Source organism: Callorhinus ursinus, unplaced genomic scaffold (genome assembly GCF_003265705.2).
Source record: "Callorhinus ursinus isolate GAN/ISIS: 27379988/994484 unplaced genomic scaffold, GSC_fseal_2.0 scaffold84, whole genome shotgun sequence".
NCBI classification, from domain to species: Eukaryota; Metazoa; Chordata; class Mammalia; order Carnivora; family Otariidae; genus Callorhinus; species Callorhinus ursinus.
In genome coordinates, this window is record NW_027397146.1 from 464,949 (window position 1) to 486,365 (window position 21,417).

At 53.0% G+C, this 21,417-nt stretch overlaps 1 protein-coding gene across 6 annotated transcripts in view; it reads left to right on the plus strand.

The window, feature by feature from the left end:
- The window catches only part of MAMLD1 (mastermind like domain containing 1), a 117,010-nt gene extending 95,948 nt beyond the window's left edge, over positions 1-21,062 (plus strand). For 5 of the 6 annotated variants that reach the window (XM_073887906.1, XM_073887905.1, XM_073887904.1 and 2 more), the window contains 2 exons: positions 17,543-17,627; positions 18,836-21,062. In XM_073887906.1, coding sequence (XP_073744007.1) covers positions 17,543-17,627; positions 18,836-19,935 — 1,185 coding nt within the window. In that variant the 3' untranslated portion in view covers positions 19,936-21,062. Of the gene's footprint in view, positions 1-10,973; positions 11,218-17,542; positions 17,628-18,835 lie in introns of all 6 variants that reach the window. The other variant, XM_025862887.2, reaches the window with a different exon arrangement.
- The last annotated feature ends 355 nt before the right edge of the window (positions 21,063-21,417 follow it).

The following is a 21,417-nucleotide window of genomic DNA, read 5'->3' on the forward strand; positions in this document are numbered from 1 at the left end:
AAAGAAACCTTGGAGGTTGTCTAGTTCAACGACATCATTTTACAGATGAGGACACGGGGAGACCCTAATGGGAAAAAGTAGACCGACACTCTTTAGGAACAAAGATGCAAAAACTCTCAACAAAACCCTGGCAAATCAAATCCAGTAACATATAAAAAGGAATTATACACTGTGACCAAGTGGGCTCTATCCCAGGAATGCAAGGCTGGTTCAACCTATGAAAATCATTCAGTGTAATGAACCATATTAACAAAACAAACAAACAACAACAACAAAAACACCATCTCAATAGACACAAAAGGAAAGGGACTTTCTCGAGGTCAGAGAGTTAATGGCAAAGCCCAGGCTGCGCTCAGGTTACCCAGCTTCCAAGCCAGAGCTCGCCGTAGCAGTGGGAGTGGGGACAGAAGGCAGAACTAGCCCTGCCCCATGCATGCACTGCCCTGAGCCCACATGGAGGAATTTCCCCTTGTCCTTCCATCGCGTTCTCACAACAGTCCGTGGCAGTGGGCACTGTTATTGGCCCTACTCTCTGCCTGGAAAAGCAGGCTTAGAGAGGCAAAGGAACTTACCTGAGTCCACCCGGCTGCCAAGCACAAGGAGGAGCTGAGCCTAGACCCCAGGTCTCCTGTCTCCCCCACTGGCTCTTTCCCTTGCCCTTCACTGCTCTCCTCATTGATTTGTGCCACTGGATTAATCTGGTTCCATTAGTTCTCAGATCATCCACCTCCAGGCCAAGTAGATGGGCTTTTGGCTGTGAGCGGGTAGGAGTGTCCTCCAAATTCTCTGGGGGAAGATCCCCTCCCCTGTGCCACTGTGTGACAACTCTTGGAGCCCAGGCTGTTGACTTACCTTGGTGAAATCTGGGCCAAGTGGCCACTTCTATATGCTAATGTCTAGAACCTATGTGCAAGGACTGGAGACCTGTAAAGAAGCACGGTGGGGGAGCCAGAGGCCAGAAGCCTGGGACATGGGGGCCGGTGGGGAAAGGAGAGGAATGAAGCTGTTCCTTTGTTCCTGGAGAAGCTAAGGGCCAGGATGGCCTGGCTTTTGGCAGAGCCTAGCCCAGTGAGAGCTCTTGCCACTGAGTCCTGGCTCTTCCTGGTAGGACAAGAAAAAGAAGGCAAACATTTCAGAGTCAGGGAGAGAGACGCAGCAGGGCCAGGATGCCGTGAGGTGTCTTCTTTTTGGCCCCACACCTGGACATCTCAGATGGAGCTGGACCGAAGGTCCAGTTGGCCCAACTTCCTCTGAAGGTGTTCACCATGGCTTCCCGAAGCTTCTTCTCTTCAGAAATGCATTTGGAGAGCGCCCCCACCCCCACCCACCCACCCACCCCGAACCAGGCACTGAGGCTTCGGGCCATTTCCAGGCTTTCCCAGCACCGCTCTGCCTGTTTAACTCAGAAACATGGGGTGCCCTTTCTTTCTTGCTCTCACTGAGAATCACAGAGGGGTTGAAAGAGGTCGACTTTGTACGGTCTACTCTTTTCTCTTCCTCATGCCCTCTGCCTTGCATATAGATATGTTTCCACCCGGCCACCCACCCACAGTGCACACGCTACCTGCCACCCTTCCCTCCTCCTGTCCTGGCATTTAGACGAGGGAGAGTGGCTTCCTTTGGGATAAAGGGCTTGCAAGAAGGCACCTTGGACTGGGAATCAGGAATGCTGAGTTCTAGTCTCCTCTGACTTGGGGCAAAGCCTTCCCCTACCATGAGCCCCAGAGTCCCCACCTCCCAAGTAGGGAGTTGGTAGCAACCAGTATTTCTCAGAAGGTGGCATTGCAGGGTGCCACTCCCAGAGACTGAGTCCTTGCAAAACAGTGGAGCCAGGTGCTCTCTGTGTGTCTCTCGGACTCTCCAACTCTCTATCTTTAACTTGCTTGGCCACCTATCTTTTCTCTGATTTTTTTTTCTTTATTGTGCTAAAATACACATGACATAAAAATGGTAATTTTTTAGTGTACAGCTCAGGGGCATTAAGTACATTCACACTGTTGTGCAACCATCTCCACCATCCACCTCCAGAACTCTTTTTATTTTGCAAGACTGAAACTCTGTCCCCATTAAACAATAACTCTTCGTGACACACTGCCCACAGCCCTTGGCAACCACTATATTTACCTGGCAGGAGAGATGCCATGATCACCAAGGTGGTTTTCCCAGAGCAAGGCTTATCCATTGCTTGGCAGTCTTGAGCAAACCATGGACTTCTCCATCTACAGGGAATGGTGACTCTCACAGGTGACCTCTCAAAAGTTCTAGGGTGGGAGGGCAAGGAGTCCGCCCCAGGGAGACGGAATGGGCCGGAAGAAGACAGAAGATGAGGCTTTCAGTAAGAGGAAAGTAGAGAATGATAAAGGTTGGGAAGGGAGGAGACCAGCCGAGCAGTCGTGAGAAAGTTGCATAGTAGGAAAGCACGGGTTCATTTGTGGTTAGAATACCTACTTGCACAAAATAAGATCGAAATTCCAAAGCGATTTTTCCTTAACCTGTAAACTGATGATTTTCTTACGAATTTGAGTTGTTCCTTCGACATAGCACTGTATTTTCTGTTTACATGATTCCTGGTTTTTTCTAATCCTGGTTCTCTTAAATCCATACAATACGTACAGAAGAGCATATAAAGCATATGATAGTAAGACCAATAGCCATGGACCCACCAACCAGGTTAAGAAATGGAACATTCAAAATATCTTAGAAGCCTTCTATGTACCCCTCCCACTTCCCAGAGATAATGACTCTCCTGACTTCCAAGAGCCAACTCTAGGAATATGCCCTAGGCCCCTTGGTAAGCTTCGAGCTCCAATCTGTTTCAGTAGCTATTGTCTGCATAGGTTTCCACAGATGGCTCTTCCCATCTGTTTTGTGTTGATCCTCACTAGTTTCAATTTTAGATGGGGACCTTGTCATTTTCCAATCTCTTGATTACAAGAGTAATCTTTGTAGTAAACTTGGAAAGTGCAGGCAAGTATAGAGAAAACACAAATTCCATAGGACACTAAAATATATAAATATATGATATATAAATAAGCCAGGAGTAACCACTGTTAACATGTTGCAATACAACATTTAATTATTTTTTTTAAAGATGTATTTATTTATTTGACAGAGAGAGAGAGAGAGAGAGAGAGAGAGAGTGTGTGAGAGAGCGGGGGAGGGGCTGAAGGAGAGGGAGAGAGAATCTTTTTTTTAAAGATTTTTTTAATTTATTTATTGAGAGAGAGAGAATGGTAGAGAGAGAGCATGAGAGGGCAGAGGGTCAGAGGGAGAAGCAGACTCCCTGCTGAGCAGGGAGCCCGATGCGGGACTCGATCCTGGGACTTCAGGATCATGACCTGAGCCGAAGGCAGTCGCCTAACCAACTGAGCCACCCAGGCGCCCCAGGAGAGAGAATCTTAAACAGGCTCCACGCCCGGCACAGAGCCCAACTCAGGCCTCGATCTCACAACACTGAGATCATGACCTGAGCCAAAATCAAGAGTCAGATGCTTACCCAACTGGAGCCCCTCAAGCACCCCTCACTATTTTTTCTATGCAAAAATATATATTTCACATTATTGGCACCCAGCTTTGTATATAGCTTTTTCTTTTATTGTGAAATATAGCCGAGATGCAGAAAAGTGTGCAAGGCCTATATGTCCAGTTTAAAGAAGAAGTGTAAAGTGAAACCCTGTGTCACCACCAATTAGGTTGAGAAATAGAATGTTTTCCCCCCTCCCCGATTCGACCCCCACATGCTTCTTGTGATCCCAGCCTCTCCTCCCCGCAGAGGCGACCACTCTCCTGATTCCGACATAATCTTTCTCTTGTGTTTCTATGTAGTTTCCTCACTTATGAATGAACTCTTAAACAAACAGTTGCTTCATTTTGAAGAACTGAGCGGCGAGCACAAGCTAGATGCGTATGCAGCAAAGAGCCCTAGTGCCCCCATTAGCCGAAGGCTTCCAGAAGGGACGCTGAGAAGTCCTGGTTATTGTCCGCCCCCAGCTCCCCTTTTAGGGAAGTCGGTGGCCCAAGGCACAATGGACTGGGGCACGTATAGAGCCCACCACCATCAGGACGCCTGACAGGGTCATGGGCATGGTACTGGACACACCCAGAAGAAATATGGCTTTCGAGCTTGCCACAGCCTGCCTCCAGATCCTCCAGCCTCCAAGCGCAGGTCAACACAGGACACCTTTGTGGGGTGAAGTGAGCGTCCTCAGCTGATCCAGGGAGCAGGATCTAGAAGGCAGAGCAGGAATTCAGCAGCAAATGATCAAGCCAGATCTCTGCCATGGCCGAGGAGAGGCAAATACTCACGGACGTAGAGTGGGGGAGGGGATCCAGGCTCTACCCCATTACGTTGGGCCCCTCCACCCACCTCATCTCCCTTCCAGAGACAACCTGGGGCCCCTGTTCCTGAGCCCGATGAAGATTCAGCCATCCAGACCAAGCTACTTTTCCACCTTCCCCTCTGATGTCTTGTGATTCGGGCTGTGTAGTCAGTTATCCTTGGTTCTAGCTATTCTTTCACTTGGGAAACTATGGTGCTGTTGTCTCCTCTCCTGTTGGCCTTAACCTTGTGGGATTGTGTCTTTAAAAACAAAACAAAACCCTTACTGCACTTTTAGCGGGGCTCTGGGAGGGAGCGAAGTTAGATGCTTGCATTAAATCGGCTGTCTAAATCCGGAAGTCTCCAAAGGAAATCCTGCCGCTCCCTTCCTCGGTTGCCCGAATGTGATAGTTAGTTGGATGGCTCCTTTGGCACCCTGGGGCCTGTCAGCAGTGCTCACTGTACCCAGCAGGTACAGTGGCGGGGAAAGAATGTGGGTACGCATAAGCATAAGGGGTAGGCTTTGGACATTACATTTTTAGTATTTGTAATCAAGAGCCTGAATTTGGGAGTAGGTCAGACCCAAGTTTGGCTTCCAGTTCTGCCCCTTACCTACTGTGGACTTGGAGCAAGTCACTTCGTTTCTCGGAGCCTTATTTTCCTCCCTATAAAATGAGGAAAAGTAATGGTACCCATCTTTCAGGGTTGCCTTGGGAATTAAAGGGGATTACATGAAACTGCGGCATTTAATTCAGCGCCTGGCACATTGTACACGCTCAGCACATGGTAGGTGTTGCCATCACTGTCATCATCCTGAGACCCTAGGAACTTTCCAGAAGCTTCAGAGCAACTCGTGCCACAGGCCTCTTCTGGCTGCCATGGCTCTGGATTCCCTCCGCCTTGACCCAGCCCTTGACGTCCTCCACAGCAGTGCTCTTGACCTCACCTTGCTCCTGGGATGGTTCCCAGGGGCCCACCTAGCCTGACCAAGCACAGCTTTCCTATCTAATCACCCAGCATTGCTGACAGCAGGCACAGCACTGGCCACACTACAAAAGGGCCCCACAGAAAACGGCCAGCCGAAATATCGGCAGAGGATGGCCGACGTGCTCTGCGCCTGGTGCTGGGGAGCCCCCGAGGCGCATCCCAGTCTCTAGCCTGGCTGATTCGCAGGCCACCTGCCTACTCATTGGGATTCATGCTGCAGAAAAGATATTTATTCCTTCATTCTGTAATTGATGTATACATTATTGATTTTGCCTTTTTGTGTTCTCTCAGCAAAGTAGCTGTTTACCAGTTGAACTTAATCTAAATTCCAAGTCTGAGGACTTGATTTGACCAAGTGAATTTGATTTGGGACTCCGTCAATTTTAGTCAGCGCCAGACATTTAAACTTCAAAAAATTGAAGTTAAATTACATACATTTATAAAGGGAAAAATCCCAGAAAACCTCAAACTCTTCCAGCTCTTGCATAGGGAATACCCTGCTCCAAGGACACTTTAACAAAATGCAAATTTACAGGAAAGCTCCACCCCGCGGGGGGGATTGGTGCTACCCTAGAGTTTTTGGCAGAATCTCTTCAGTGAGCCCTAGCTCCCTCCCACCCCCTGTACCACGTGGTCATAACAGAAATACCCCAACTCGGATTTCTCCTAATTTTAGGATACAGCTGTTGCAAAAACAAAACAAAACAAAACAAAACAAAACACGTGGGTCACACAGTAGCCAACCCAGCAGCCATCCCACAGCTGTGGAACCCTAGCGGCCTTCCAGAATCTTCTCCCTGCTGGTCTGCTTATTATAATAGCAAAGGTTTCAGTCGCGCAATTTGATCGTGCAAAACTCAGGTCGTGGGCTTTGAAGTCAGACAATATCTGGGTTCTAGTCCAGGCTCTGGCATTTACTAATGAATGACCTTGGGCAAGTTGCTCAATACATGGCAGAGGCATTATTGGTAATGAAGACTACCACTAGCTAATCTTCAGAGAGTGCGTGCAACAGGCATGAACAGGTGTTCACTCGAGTCATCTTCATAACCCCTACGACACTGTGAATAGTGTGCAGCCACGACCTCTCTTTCACAGATGAGGAAGTCGAGGCACAGAAGAGTTAGTAACTTCCTCCCAATGACATAGCTCTGAAGCGACAAGTCCATGGTTCCAGCCCAGACCTCTCTCCAGGGCCTGCGTGCCCTCTTAGCCCCTACGCCAAAGAGCTGTGCTCTCCAGTACTTAGCCAGCAACCCCATGGGGCTATTTAAATCAATTTAAATCAATTTAAATAAATAAAATTAAGAATTCGGTTTTCCATTTGCACTAGCCACATTTCAAGTGCTCAGTTGCCACATGTGGCCAATGGCTACTATGTTGGACAGCGTAGGTAGAGAGAGCACTCTTTTCTTCCTGGGAGGATGATTAGACATCGTCTCAGAAAGTTCTGTCGGACAATGCTGCCTATAGAGCTTCTGGGATTTTATACCTTACAAAATCTGAGACTTGAATTGTATAGCTTTCTTGTATTATTATTAATAGACAGCTGGTTGTGATAGAATGAAATGCCTTCTGCACTTGGCCAAGTAGGGCAATGGCAAACAAAAAGCCTAAGAAGTCTAACTCACATTACATTTTTCCTGTCTTCCCAATGCATTACTTCAAATTTACAAAATTGTCTCCTGTCACTTCTGTTTGACATGTAGGGACATTCACCGATTTGCCCCAAGATTCAGCTGCTTCCACAGCTCTGCCTTGACCTCTTTGGGTTATCTGGATAACATTTAGTACCCTAGTACATTCATCTCACCTGTGACTTTGAACGACGAGCTGGCTTCTGAAGTCGGCTCAGCCCCGAAGGACCCTGGGCTCTGAGAGTCTCTGTCATATGTGCCACGTCTCCAGTTCCTTCTCTTGGGCTTTCTCTGCTCACCTCTGTCACACGGTTAGTAAAGGCCAGAGAAAAGAAAGAAAGGAGCTCAAGGTTCCTTCCCTGAACTGCTAGATGATTCAGTCTGGGAATCTGCAAGCTCCCAGAAGCCAGTGGAATTACAGTACACAACCATAACCTTGTGAGTACACATACGCCTCCTTTCGAAGCTCCGTGGTGAAGACTGGACCAATATCTGATCTAGTCAATAATTTATAGAGTTAGAACAGCCATCCACTTCTTGCAAAGCAGCTGAACGTTTATGGGGGTTAGTCATAACCTTTGCTTCATGCCCCAGAGCCCATTCGAGCTACAGTGACGTCACAGAATAGCCAAGGAGGTGGAGTTACTCCAGTGTAAACGAAGGAGGACACCTCGGACTGCTCCTCTTCGGGTGCAGGGAAGGAGCCTCTGGACTTCCAAACCCAGGAGTTGCTTGGGTCTTAGCCACTCTGTAAATCAGATCCAGGTCTGTACGCCCCCTTGCCACCGTGTGTCCTGGGTAAACCTACCTCTGCTTCCTTGTTAGCTGAGGTTATTTGTACGGTGTGGTTACAATCCCACTCTGTTCTATCGATGGGTTTCATTAACGCAACAGGGTTGAAAAGGGATGAATAGACGTGTTTAAATGAGGGGCGAGTCTCTGTTTATCATTAACGTTCATCCTAGAGAGAGGCTAGCCCAGTCCTCACCAGATTACCATCTCCCGAGTGCCCAGCTCATCACGCCAAACCCCTAACGGAGTAAGGTCAGGGTAGAGGAGCTGGGTCTCAAAGGACGTGTGGGAGTCCCAGAGCGAAAACAGGGAGAAAGTGCATTCCAGGCTGGGCGAATCAAGGGGCACCAGCTCAGAGGGCGGAACACACATGGTGGCCTTTGATGAGCTGAGCCTGGCATGATTGGAGGGCAGAGAACATAGCAGTATGAAACATGAAACCCGGCTCTTAGTGCTGCTGTGAGGACGGGAGGCCAAGCTTATGGACAGCCCAAAGAACAGAATTTAGCAGGCTGTGCTTGCATCCCTAGGCAGCTGCAAGCCATTGGCGGATTTTTCAGTGGGGAGGGACCCTTGGCCAACCTCAGTCCATCAAGCTCTCTGGCAAGCATGGAAAGCCCAGACCCAGGGAGCTGAGTGGATGTGAGTTCTGTGAAATGAGTCGCTACGACTATCAGACACTATCCATCCCATGGTCTACTTCTGCGAAATTTGGACTCATGTGGAACCAGCCAGTCTAAGAGCCAGTGACTGTGCCCACCGATAATTGTTAATTGACTTGCTTTTCCGAGGTTTTCGGTGGTACCAAAAAAAGAGATGGATTTACCTTACGTTTGGAAACCTCGGGGAGTTGAAGATGTCCCTAACAGCCTTTTCCTTGAAAGTTGGGCCTCACATTTATAGGGTGTGTGATAAGCAGGGGTTTCCCCCCCCCCAAATTAAATAAAACAGAGAAGATGCATGAGCATCGGTTATAAAGCACCTACTCCGTCAGAGTGCAGATTTGAATCTCATCTGTTTTATTGATTTCACTTTTCAACTGGGGATTGGAATGGTTCGCCAAGGGCTGCTCCCATTCTGCTCCCCTTGAATGAGTGGCTCCAGATAGAACCGCTCACCGTGTTGGGGCATCCTCCACCGTGGGTAGTGTCCACGTGCCATCTGCAGATTGTTGCACCTGCTGGACTACGGAAGCACTGCAAGCGTATGTTAACACTGATGCGGGGTGGTGGGGGGGTCCTGTTTCTTGACCCGTCACTAATACCCTATAAGTCCCATGAAGCTACCAGGGATTCCTGAGCAAAAGCTTAAGGTGCTTCAGTTCCCTCCAAATAAGCCCTATTCATTGCTTTGAGGTTGTGGCATCATGGGCGGGCAATCAGAGCTCTGGTAATATTTGCATTTGGGGATTGTAAAAACTCCAACGTGGCTATAAAATAGCGTTTAGAATGATCAAGGAGCTAGGTATGCGGGCACAAAGAATTGTCAATTGTAGAAAGCCACGTTTCTGCTCGAGTCCCGGATGACTTTGCTCCAAGGACAAACTGAAGCTGCAGGGGGCCAGTGAGCTGGCTCTGTAGGGATGACCCACCCCAAGAGGAGGGGCGCTGGGCTCCCTGCACAGTCTGGATACCGTCAGAATGGCGAGGAAGTTTCCTTTCCCAAGTGCACTGAGTTTACTTGCGAAGGATATTTTGTGTTGTTCTTTGATTTTGTATCTGTCTGGGGGACGAGTGTACTCTCTGAAACCCTCCAGGTAGTTTGATTGTCTTCCCGATCCCCTCTTTAAGTATTTATAATTTGTTCTTAGGAATTTGTCTGGAGCCCCCTCGTAACACTTTGCCTGAATTTTTCTAAATGGTGCGTTTCAGTAGTTTCTCCATTTCAAAACTCGTTTTGCAATTTGGTAAGCTAATGACTGAGCACACACACACACACACACACACACACACACACACACTCCGTGGCAAACCACGTGTGGGCTTGGGAACCAGGCAAACCCGAGTTTGCATCCTGCTCTCCTACTAACTAGCTGTGTGACTTTGGGCAACTTAGTTAACCGCTCTGGGCCTCAGTGTGTTCATCCATAAAATACGGACCATAATAGCTCCTGCCTCGTAGACAGCTGCTTAAAGGACTGAGTGAGACCAGATGTCGAAAGCACTTGGGTCAGTGCCTGGTGCCGAGCAAATGCTCGATAAATTCAGTGGTGGCGATTTTTCTCGTTGCTTCGAACGGGACATCCAAATACCTAGTGGCCTGTCATCCATTGCGGGGACTTGTGCGCAGGAGGTGCTTAGTAAGTGTTTGTTGCAATGAATTGAATTGATTCCAGCCGTTTAACTTAGTTTGGGGGATATAGATTTCCCTCTGTACCAGGACGCTAGGAGACACGGATGAGGACTTGCAGCCCGGGCGGTCCAGCGTGAGAGGGAGGAGGCCGTGTCCTGTAGAAGGAAGAGCCCGGTTATCAAGTGTGAGGTTTTCTAAAAATGCCTTTGGCTGAAAGAATTTGGGTCATAGGTTCCCTTCTGGCAAAGTCCCTGTCATCTAAAACGTGACGGCAAGGAAAGGTCCCCCCTACACACACACACCCAAGTCCCAAAGCCTTGGGGCCCCGGCAAGGTGAAGTACAGTGAGGGCTACAAGTTCAGGACTCGGCTGTGGTGGGGTTTACACTTGACTGTTTGGTTTTGCACTCACCATTTGGTTTTGCAGATTCCTCAGCATTTCTACACACACAAACCTGCACACCAGTTCAGAACTCTGTGCTCTGTTGGGGAAGGGGGGCGGCGGGAAGAGGGCGGGAGGGATCGGGATTGGTCGAGGTCATTGCCGATGAACCAGCTATCCGACCTGGCTTCCTTCCCGTTTCCAACAAGACAATGACTGATCAAGGCAGAGGATCCCTAACTGAGATCCATGGATAGGTGGGAATGTCCAGAAAACCCCTGAAATTATACGTAAAATGTTGGTGGGCTGGGAGAGGGGAAACACCACTGGGAGTGCTGTTTTCTGTGGAGAAAGACCATAGCTTTTAGTGGATTCTCAAAGGAGGTTGTGACCCAAGGCAATTAAGACTGCAAAGCTGTTTGGTTTTGTTGCCCCAGACCAGTTGGTGTGTGTAACCACGGCAGCCAAACACGACCCAGCTAGGCAGGCAGTCATGGCAGTGACAAGATCAGTCAGCAGCATTTTGTGGCCAAGCAGCTGATGGATTGTTCAATCGGTTGTTGTAGACTCATGTAGACAAAGCCTGCAAGCTTGGGGAAGCCAGGCCCCCCCAGGTCAGCCTCGGGCGACAGCCCCCATCCTGCCAGGCCCCGGGGAGCGAGTCCTTCCTGCCCGGCAGCTCGTTTGCTCATGAGCTGGCCCGAGTCACCTCCTCGTACAGTACCTCAGAGGCAGCGCCCTGGGGCGGCTGGGATCCGAAGGCCTGGAGGCAGGTGCCCGCTCCGCCACTGCCTAGCTGCGACGCTGTAGGTAAGTCACTTCCCCTGAGCCGCGCTTCCTCATCTGCCAACCGGGGCACAGTCCCCTGCTCAGCCTGCCCGCCTGCCTCACAGGGTTGTTGGGAGGAACACAGGAGGTGACAGCCCATAAAGCTCTGTACACCTAGGAGGGATCTCTAGTGCTTTCTCCACTGTGTCCTGGCCGGTCTTTGGCACAGGGACCACCCAAGCAAGCAGAGTGCTCCAGGCGCCTGAGCCTCACCTGCGGGGAAATGAGTGGGGGTCGCCCCGGGTGCAATTGCCCCCTCCTTGCGGTAAGCCTCCCAGCACCCTGGGTCCTTCCCTGCCTGTCTGTCCCTGCGGCCAGACTGTGAGCCCAAAGGGGGACAGGGGCTGGGCCTTCTGCACCTCCGGACCTCCCCCAGTGCCTGCCTGCTCTGTGCCCAGTGGGTGTTCAGGAACTACCTCTCCTGCAAGCTCCGCTGTGGACTCCGCACCCCCAAGGGGTGCTCTGACCCCAGCCAAGACTTGTGCACCCTAGAAGTGGGAAGTCAGACCAGCCCACTGGAGCACCGGCAGCCGGAGGAGAGCAGGCCAAAGGAAGCCAAGCCAAGCCTGGTCCACGGTGGCTGTGAGCTTGGATCGTCCCCTGGAGTCTAGAAGGAATGGCTTGACTTGCCCTGCAGAGTCACATCAGTGGTCACGGGACCAAGATGGTGGACGCCAGCCAGAGCGGGCCTTTGCTGAGAACACCATTTGAACCGCCGAGCTGTTGCTCTGGTGCATGAAATAGCAGTGTGCATGGGACGTCTGCCCTGGCTGCAGAAGAAAACAAAACAAAACAAAACAAAACAAAAAAAAAACTGGAGAAATGAGCATTCGCTAAGTGATAGTGATCAGAAGATGGTCATCAGGCTGAAAGGGCCTCCGGGATTCTGGCCTTTAATGGAAATTCTGCTCTGGTACACACGGCCTTGTTCTCCTTAGGCCGCCGGGCCCCGATGGAAAGAACAAGCAGAGCCTTCTGCTCAAGGTCTATTGATGCCTCTCTCTTTGCCCCTTTGCTCAGTGTGCTCTTCAGCTGTTCAGTATCCGGCGGGAACAGGAGAAATCATGTCCAAGTCAAAGCTGCCAGGCAAACAGAATTAGCAAAACTGGACGGGGACGTGGTCCACTCCGGGTGTCATCGGGCCCCACCCCGGTCTTCCCTGCCTTTCCCTTCCCTCACGAGTCCGACGTTGACAGGGACCCCAGCTAGCTTGCCTCAGAGTCCTCTTCCCCTGCCTTATTGTGTCCCTTCCCAAGGCAACGCCCTCCGCCCAGCAGGGGACGGGGGCCAGGCAGATGCTCGGCCCTCAAAACTTCCCTAAGAAGCTTTGGAAGTTGGGCGCTCCGCGGGGGCTTTGAGGGACGGGCTGTGGCACCAGCTCAGCCGGCGACTCAGGAAGGCCGGACTCAGTGTGAGACGGAGGACACAGGCAGCGCAGGCGAAGAAGAAAGGCGAGCTGCAAACATGTTTGGTTCCTCTGCCCCGGGATCATTCCCAGCATTTAGACCAAGCCCTTCCGGGACCAGGCCGCCCTGAAACCGCCGAGACAGAGGAGGAATCCGAATAGAGTTGGAGATCAAGTAGAAAGACAGAAACTGGAGAGTCAAGCAGCTGACCTACAGCTCTCTGCTTTTTGCTGGTGATGGCACTGATTTTGTGAAGCCCCTAGAGTCAGCCTCAGACTGGTCCAGACCCCAGAGCCCCAGCCTCTCCGTGGGCGAGGCCCCGGGGCCCCTACGCCAGGGTCCCGGAGGGGCCCAGAAAGACGCCAGCAGAACACCCTCAGGGTTTCCGCCGTGCCCACCCGCTCTTGAGCCCTTCACTCTGCCGTAATTTTCTTTAGAAGATGTGTCACCATCTGAAGTGATCTTCTTTGATTAATTGACTTGTGTCTTGTCAGCCTCCCCCTCCATTATAAGGTCCGTAAGAATGAGAAGCCCAGCGCCATCCCCCAAGAAATGTGTGCCCGCTGATTGACAGAGGGACTTACCGGGCTGCTAAGTAAACCCCATCTTCCCATCTGGTATTTGAGCACGTTCATTCCCGGGGCTCCAGCGCCAGAGGCCCACAGCTCGCTGGGTGCACTCTGGGCCAGGAAGGACATTGAGCAGAGGTAATGCAAGAGGGCCAGATCTCGGCCTCAGCAGTCGACAGAGAGGAGAAGTGGCTTGATGGCACACTCCTCAATCCCATCATTCTGGAGGCCTTCTGGAGAAACTGGATCATGGGCATTGAGAGTTAGGAGGCACCGGGAAACAAGGAACCTCGCCTGTCGTTCACTGTAGGAAGCCCCTATGGTTTCCAAAGGATACTGGTGAAGAATCGGATCCCAAGAGCATCAGCACCCCCTCCAACAGGGCTCCCAGTGGAAGTGTCTGCATTCCCTTCATCCACAGGCTACCGGGGAGCCAGAGCCCATGGGTCTCAGGCATCCCCATCCTCATGGGTGTAAGAGCCCCAAGAATTCCAATCTTGATTTCATGCTCTCCAGCAAGAATGCTGTCTTCCCTGTCATTTCAAAGGATGGGTCAGAAAGGTGGGTGAGTTGTTTCCAAATTTGGCTTCCAGAAACTACAAAAGAAGGTGTTTTTTCCTAGTGGAGTAATACACAAACAAACATGTGCAGTAGAGCTCATTAACCTTTGAACCTTTAAGATAGCTGAGTGCCTTCTGCTGTGTGGCAGGCTGGCTCCCCGTGGGGATACTCAGGGGGCAGGTCTGCTTGGAAAGGAAGCCTAGTTACCTAAAGGTAGAAAAAGATCCCCCCCCCCCCACTTCCCGCGCTCCTGCTCCCCTCCCCCCACCCTCAGTGTGCTGCACAAAGCAAGGCTTTGAATCCATTCCCTGCCATCCCCCAGGAGCTATTCCTTTGGAATCCCCTTCTGAGTCAGAACGCTCTCCTCCTGGGGGCACTGGGGGGAATAACTTCAGTCTGAATCTGGCCAACATCCAGTAACCCTTTGCAGGCCTCTGGGTGTGAATCCTGCTGGTCATCTGCCCTTCTGCCTCTCCCCAACCTCCTCTGCCTGATTAAGTGGCTGAATCTGTGAGGAGACCCTTCTTCCCCCGCAGTGGAGAGGAAGCATCCAAGCTTACAGGAGGTGGCTGAAGGAAGAAGCCAACGCAGCTTCTGGCCTCGCCTGCTAGTGGGGGCTGCTGTGTGAGGCTCAGCCGAGTCGGGGGGCAGTGGTGGGGTCCAGGCCAGCCTCTTACCCCTCTCTCTCTGGCCTAGCACACACAGATGAATCACTAGCCCTTCCATGAGCCCCCAGAGTTGGGTGAGGGCTTTGCAGCTTCCTGGGCATCAGCATGAAGCTTCTAGAAAGGCGGCCCCAGAGCTTCCAGGGTTGCCTGTCCTGCCTGAGACCTGTCTGTGAATGTGGCACCTTGGCCAAGCAGGACCGGGGGGTGGGGAGGTGACAGGAAAGAACTGGGGCCCTAGTTCTCTGGGAGACTTCCTGATGGCCCCAGGCCCAGCACAGTGACCACCATGGGGGAAGGACACCCGGGCTCACACGGCACTCACCTGACACTGCCCGGTCGGTGTCTCCTGGCACAATAGCACCGAGCACCATGACAACTGCAGCCCTAGAAAAATGACTCATTTGATGATCTGCTCCATAACCATGCTTAGGAACAGCCACAGGTTGCCTGAGCCATCCTTCACAAGCGTCCGTCACTAAGCAGCAACTTTCAGCCATCACTTCCTCCTGGTCACTGAAAACATTTGTCATTTCCTGTTTTCTCCATTTTCCAACGATTCTAATTGTCAGTGTCAAAAGGCAACAACTGTTTTCTTGGGGCTTATCTTTGGAGCACATTGATTCAGAACAAAGGATGGGGGCCTCCGTCTGCAAAACAAAGGAAGCAGCCTCCTGGGGAGGCCTCCTCTGCCCGGGGCCAACAAGACCAGGCCCGGAGGAGAGGGCTGCGGGGCCTCTGGACTCCCCAGCCTAGTGAAGAGACTCCTGCTTGATGGCGGTGTCCCAGGATGCCAGAGGCCCAGCCCCGCAGGCCCGGTGCCAACGTGCCATTTGAACTTGGGAGTTTCTGTAGCCATCCCGCTGACCAGAGTTTCCCTGAAACTCGGGAAGCTCCGGATTCTGTGTTTCCTTGGATGAACACCAGCCAACGTCCCCTGGTCCCTGTAACTCTAGACTGTTGGAGAAGCGCTCTCTTTCATCTGGCCAACACCACCCAGTTCCTCCACCCTTTGACCCCTGCCCCAGCCCAGCCTTCTCTTTTATTTCCTGTGCCCTTGGGGTGCCTTTCCTCTCTACTGCCTTCCCTTTGGACTCTAACACCCTTCCCCTGCTTTTTCTCTGGTTGTGCTCTGTGGCCTCCACCTGCCCCGAACCCCCCCCCACCCTTGTACAACTTCGGTGTTTGAGGAAACTGATGGGGCAGACGGTGGGGACGGATTTAGGGTTGATGTTGACCCAGCCAGCCACAGGAACCAGTCCCCAGAAGCAGCTGGTCCCCAGAAGCAGTGGGCCGAAGAGGCTAGAGAGGCCTGAGCACTGGGTCTGCAGTTGGGAGACAGTGCGCTTCCTAGCTGTGTCACTCTGGGCATGTCATTTAACCTCTCTGAGCCTCAGATGTCACATGATAAGCTGGGGCCGTAGATCTTCTGCCCAGATCTCTGAGGGCTGGCATAAGGGTCCAAGGGAAGAACAGAAGTGAAAGGGCTGCCCCCAGTGTTGCAGGCAGAGCCTAGCTTCCAAGCCTCACTTCCTGTCTTGGGCGGTCATGTGACCCCCCATGCTCCGCAGTGGCCAGATCCCTAACTGGAATGACATAGCAGGGCGGACCTTGAGGAGGATGTGAAAGAATGAGCGCAGGCCGTTCAGGACAGTGAGCACGGGTGGGCTGGCCCCGGCCCCCCCAGGTTCTAGCAGGAAAAGGGCAGCTCCATGGGCCGCCCGAGGCGTGGCCCCAGTGGAGGGGAGCAAGGGCCCGGATAGGAAGCCGGCTAAGGACAGGACGGTGAAACGGCTTCTGGTGTCGTCTGCCTGCCCCGTGCCTTGGGTCTGTCCTCTAAGGCTTGGCAGGCCTGGGAGCCCAGCATTCTCCCCAGGCGCCAGCCCTCCGCCGGCCCAGCCCACACTAGCCCCACTGAGGGCAGAAATGCAGGTCCTGCCAGGCAGCCCGTGTTATAGGTCAAGTCCTCTGGCATCTGGGGGGATGCAGCTCAACAAGTGGACTAAGGTGGGGGGATCCTCCCTGACGGAGCTGCCTTGGTTGTCAGCACCCTATCGAGCAGGCTTCCTGAGAAGGGGAGAGAGATGGCAGTGGGTGAGCACTGCACTGGGAGTCGGACCTGGGTCCCACTCACAACCTGACACCGAATGGCTGAGGGTCTCAGGGCAAGTCGTGCCTGCGGGGCCCTCGTCCGGTTCTCTGCTGGCTGTCTCCTTGAGCCACTCCCAGACTCCGTGCTGGGCCTGCGGCCCTGAAGCTTGGCTCCTCCCCCACCCCACCAGCTGCCCCTGTGATGGAGACGGGAAGCTCGTCCCCAGTTGCCCATGCTCCAGCCAGGCAGGAGAATGAAGGGAAGTTGGCAGCGAGTGGCTATGCTGGGTGGCAGACAATGCATTTATCTGACCGTGTGATCATCCTGCCGTTCGTGCCAGGACCACCCAGAACAAGTGTGGGCCCTTTCCCCATGACAGCCCTGCAGAGTCTGGGTACCCACCGCCACATAGCCCAGGGTCTGCTCTGCCCCATCCACGGCATCCCTGGTTTGCTCAGCCATTCGTGGTCTGCACAGTTCCGGGTGCGAGCCCTACCCCTATCAGTTAGTGCGCTCACAGTGCAGCCAGTCCATCTGGGTCTCCCTGAGACTGGCACGCCCAGACTCTTGTCAGCACTGCAGACATGGTCTGGCCAAGGCAGAGGAGTGCAGGACTGTCACCTCCCTCCTTCGACATACTCTGCTTCTATTAATGCAGCCTAATGTTACATTTGCTCTTTTGGTGACCACATCTCACTGCTGACCCATCCTGAGCAGAAGGACATCCAAAATGCCTGAACCTTTTCTCTGTGTGCTCTTGCTGTTAAACTCTGTCTCTCCTGCCCCATCCTATGCTGTCGCAGTTGATTTTTTAACCCAGGTGCAGAATCCTACTTTTGTTTATACCTGTGAAATTTTGCTCGGGAGGGCGGGGCATGCATGCAAGTGTGTGTTGATGTGTTCACTCATGCTTTCTGCTACACCAAAGCCAAGTCCTGGGCCCCCACACAGCAATCCCAAGGCTAATTTTCTTGGTAGCCCCCGTCTAACACGTCTTTCTCATCTTCTGTTTAGCAAGAGAAGCAGAGATCAGGTCTTACGGCAATGACCCCTGAACAGCGGAGTGCATATATTGCCCAACAGATGAGTCAATTTCAAGGTAAGCAGTTAAGGTCATTGTTCCCAAAGGGGCAGGTGGGGGTTGGGGGGGGTAGGGGGATAGGGGGTGAGGGGTGAGAACTCACTGCAGAGTAAGCAGTCGGGAGGGAAGGGAGGTCTGCAACTCAGTTAAACAGCACGCAGGCTGGATCGACCCCACATTGAAAGCTTCAGCAGCATCCCGATCGAAAGCCAGGTTTTAATGACTCTCAAATCAAAACTTAAGTCAAGAGATTAACTGACTTTCTCGAAAGGAGAAAGGCACACCTTCAGGGTTCTGGTCCTGTCCTCGCCACTGCTGGGGTGACCTTCCACTCTCAGTGTTCCTGAGCCATCTCTCAGGCATGGACAGTGGAGCAGGGGTTGGGGACGCTCTTCCTCAAAGAGTCTGTGGCAGGGGCTCCCGGAGCCTCCCACAGATAGCAGGGGTCCCCACCCTACCATGGCAGCTACGAATGTAATCCACATTTATTGGCCGGGGATACAGCAGTTAACAAAAAAAAATGTCAGGCAGGGTCCCCACTTCGTGAAGCTTCCAGCCTAGCCGGGGAGATGAGTGTTAAACAATCCCTACGAGCCAGTGAAGTGATATTGGGCCAGGCCAAGAAGACTCTTAACCTGGGGCTGGGGGAGGCTGCTTGCCCTCCCGCAGGTGGTCAGCTTCTTCGTTTTAGCCCAGGGCCACCTCCGTTCTCCTGCAAGAACCCCCGTTCCTTTGGGCATGGCACCAGCTGAATGTCCCAGCTGCCCAAGCTGGAGTAGCATGTCCGGCATGCTTCAGCTGCAGTGACAGGACAGACAAGGTCCAGGAAGGCCATCGGCAAGGAGTGGCCCTCTGCCAAGGCGTGCGCAGTGCCAGGCCTGCGTACAGAGTGCTGAACATAAAAGCAGACCCAGACCCTGGCCTTGGGGAGCTTACCATCTACCTGAAAAAAATAGACCGATAAGCTGGCATTTTCAGTCCGATGTGATCTTCTCTTGGTGCGTGTGTTGTGGGGGAGCTGGGGGCACCGACCCGGGGAGTCTGGGAGGGCTTCCCAGAGGAACTGCAGTCAGCTGAGGGTGGCGGAAGATGGGGAGTTGAGAAGAGCTGGGGAGCCAAGGGCAGAAGGCAAGAGGTTGGTGCTGTGGCAGGGGCCGCCTGCCAGCCGATGCAGCCCAAGTTGAGGATGACTGTGGCACTGACCTCCCACTTCTCTCTTTCTGTAGCCGTCCAAGAACAAGTCACCTCCAAGTGTAGCCAGACCAAGGCAAGCCCCCCATCCAGTCAGCCCATGATGCCACCCAGAGCTGGGCTCCTTCAGAACAATCCGAATCCAGCAATGATCCCACCCACCAGGCACCAGAGCTGCGAGGGCATGGGCATGGCCTCGCCGACTCTGGGCAAGCAACAAGGAATTTTCCACCGTAACCCCCCGTTCCCCATACCCTCGCGCCCGGGCCAGAACCCCCCGGGCAGCCGTCGTCCACAGATTCCCAAGGCGGCCCCCTCAGGAGCGCCCCTGCCTGGGTTCTGTCCCAGACCCCTGGGCAGCCAGCTCCCAAGTCCCCACCAGCTCAGACAGCCCTGTGTGCCAAGAATGCCTGCAGTGTTCAATGATGCCGCGTGGGCGGCGGCCGCGGCGGCGGCTGGGACCACAGCGGTCTCGAGGGAGCCCCCCCTGAGCCGCGTAGACCGTAGCATCCAGCCGCACTTTGATAGCAACTCGATCTTCACCAAGGCGCCCGCCAGAGCTCCCCTGGTAGCCCCGACGTTCCCATCGCAGCAGGCAGCCGTGCCCCCTGGTCAGGTGGCCCCAGGAGGCAGGCCTGGCCAGAAGGTGAGTGCTGCTCTGGTCAGCCCCAGCTTCGGCCTGCTGGGCAACCAGAGCCTCAGGCAGAGCCCGGTGCGAGGTCCCGTGCCCGTGCTCAACGCCGCCAAGTCCCTCCAGCAGGGCATGGCCAGCTTTGGTCCCGTGAGTCCCATACAGGGCATCGAGCCGCCAAGCTCTGTGGCCGCCGCCGCCACCGCCACCTCTGCCATTGCCGCCAGCCAGTCCCCAGGTCCATTCGGCAGAATGGGTACCCCCCCTGAGCTGCCACCCTACGACTTTTTGTCCCCAGCCCCGCCCCCACTAAAGGGTCTGCTCTCAGCCCCTGACTGCAGTGAGGTGGATTTCTTTGAAGCCCTCTTGAAAGGCCCCAGTGGGAGCCCAGAGGAGGGCTGGGTGTGCAACCTGAGGCTCATCGATGACATTCTGGAAGAGCACGCCGCCGCCGCCGCCGCCGCTGCCCCCGCCGCTGCCCCCCAGAGCGCTGGGGGGCTTTAAGTGCCCGTAGAAACCCCCGCGCCCTCACCACGTTAGGCAGTGGCGTGGAGCCATGGCCAATCCACCGCCCGCCGCACAGCCACCCAGTTGTTTCCTCCCCACAACCTGAGTGGCATCCGCCTGTGCTCATCCCTCTCTCTACCTGTGACAGAATGGAAAGCTGGTGATTTTTCAAGCTACCTGTACATAATTTGAAAATTTTGTAAATGGTTTTCCTAAACGTTAATGACAGAAGTATTTATACTTCATTTTGTGACTTTGTAAATAAAGTGACGGCTTTTGTTTCAGTAGAGTTGTGTTTATTATGCATTGTTTGTGTTTATTATGCACTGTCGCCAATACGCAGGTTGTGTTCGTTGCTCCAGCGCTCCCGTGTGAAGCTCCAGTGCTACCTTAGAAGCCAGGCAGTTGAGTCACTTACGGTTTTGATGCAGTGAGAGATGTGGATGTGACCAAGAGGCATTGTACAAACTGACAAACGCCAAATAGAAACCCCTTGGCCATTTATTGCCATTTTCACTAAAAATGCTATCGTCTTGTGTGATTCTGAAACTCTTGCAAACCTGTCTCCGCTGGCTCTTAACTGATGCGCATATTACAGCAAGCTTTACAAGTGCCCTGCAGGGGCAATTTGCCAGGAGGCTAAGAGTTCTGAGGCTTTGGGAGGGGTGTAGAGAGGGCCTGTGAGCTGCACACTGGCCGCGCTGTCCACCCTGAGGATCCAGAGTGTCCTCTCTTGATCATTCAGACAGAGAGAACCCCAGGCTCCCACTTCCCCAGTGGCACCTTGCAGGGTGGAGGTGAGAGGTTCCTGGTTTTAAAGCCTTTCAGTATTTGTTTTCATGTAAGGTCTGTGGTTGGGGGGGGGGGGGGGGGGGTAGTCTGTAAACATTAATAGTTGACTTGGGGTTTGTCTTTGATGGTTTTTATCTGCAATTATCGTCATGTATATTTAAGTGTCTGTTATAGAAAAACCCACACCCACTGTCCTGTAAACTTTTCCTCAGTGCCCAGACTTGTGTAATCACGTTTTAATTGCCACCTCCCCCTTCGCCTCTACATTTGAAATCTGGCGTCTGTTTCCAGCCAGTGCGTTTTTTCTTTGTACTGTAATAAACAGCCAGGAGAAAAGTGCCTCTATGTTTTCATTTGTCAAGGGAGCATCCGTTACTGACGCACCCGTGTCAGCTAAGCCTGCTGATGTCTTTGGTTCTTTGGAGAGGCTGCTCGGCGTCTTGTGCAGCGGGAAGATGCTGCACCGAGGGCTGAGGGCAAGAAGTTTGTGAAGCACGTCATCTCCCCGCCCCCCGCCCCGCACCTCCCCGGCCTTCATTTTACCGAGAAGGAAAGAGGCCGCTGAAGTAACTGCACTGGCGGCAGGGGACAGGGGGCGACTTGCACCGCCAGTCCAGACTCTCTGTACCCCAGCCTCTTTCCACTGAGGGGGTGACAGACCCAATTAAAGATCCGTATTCCTCCCAT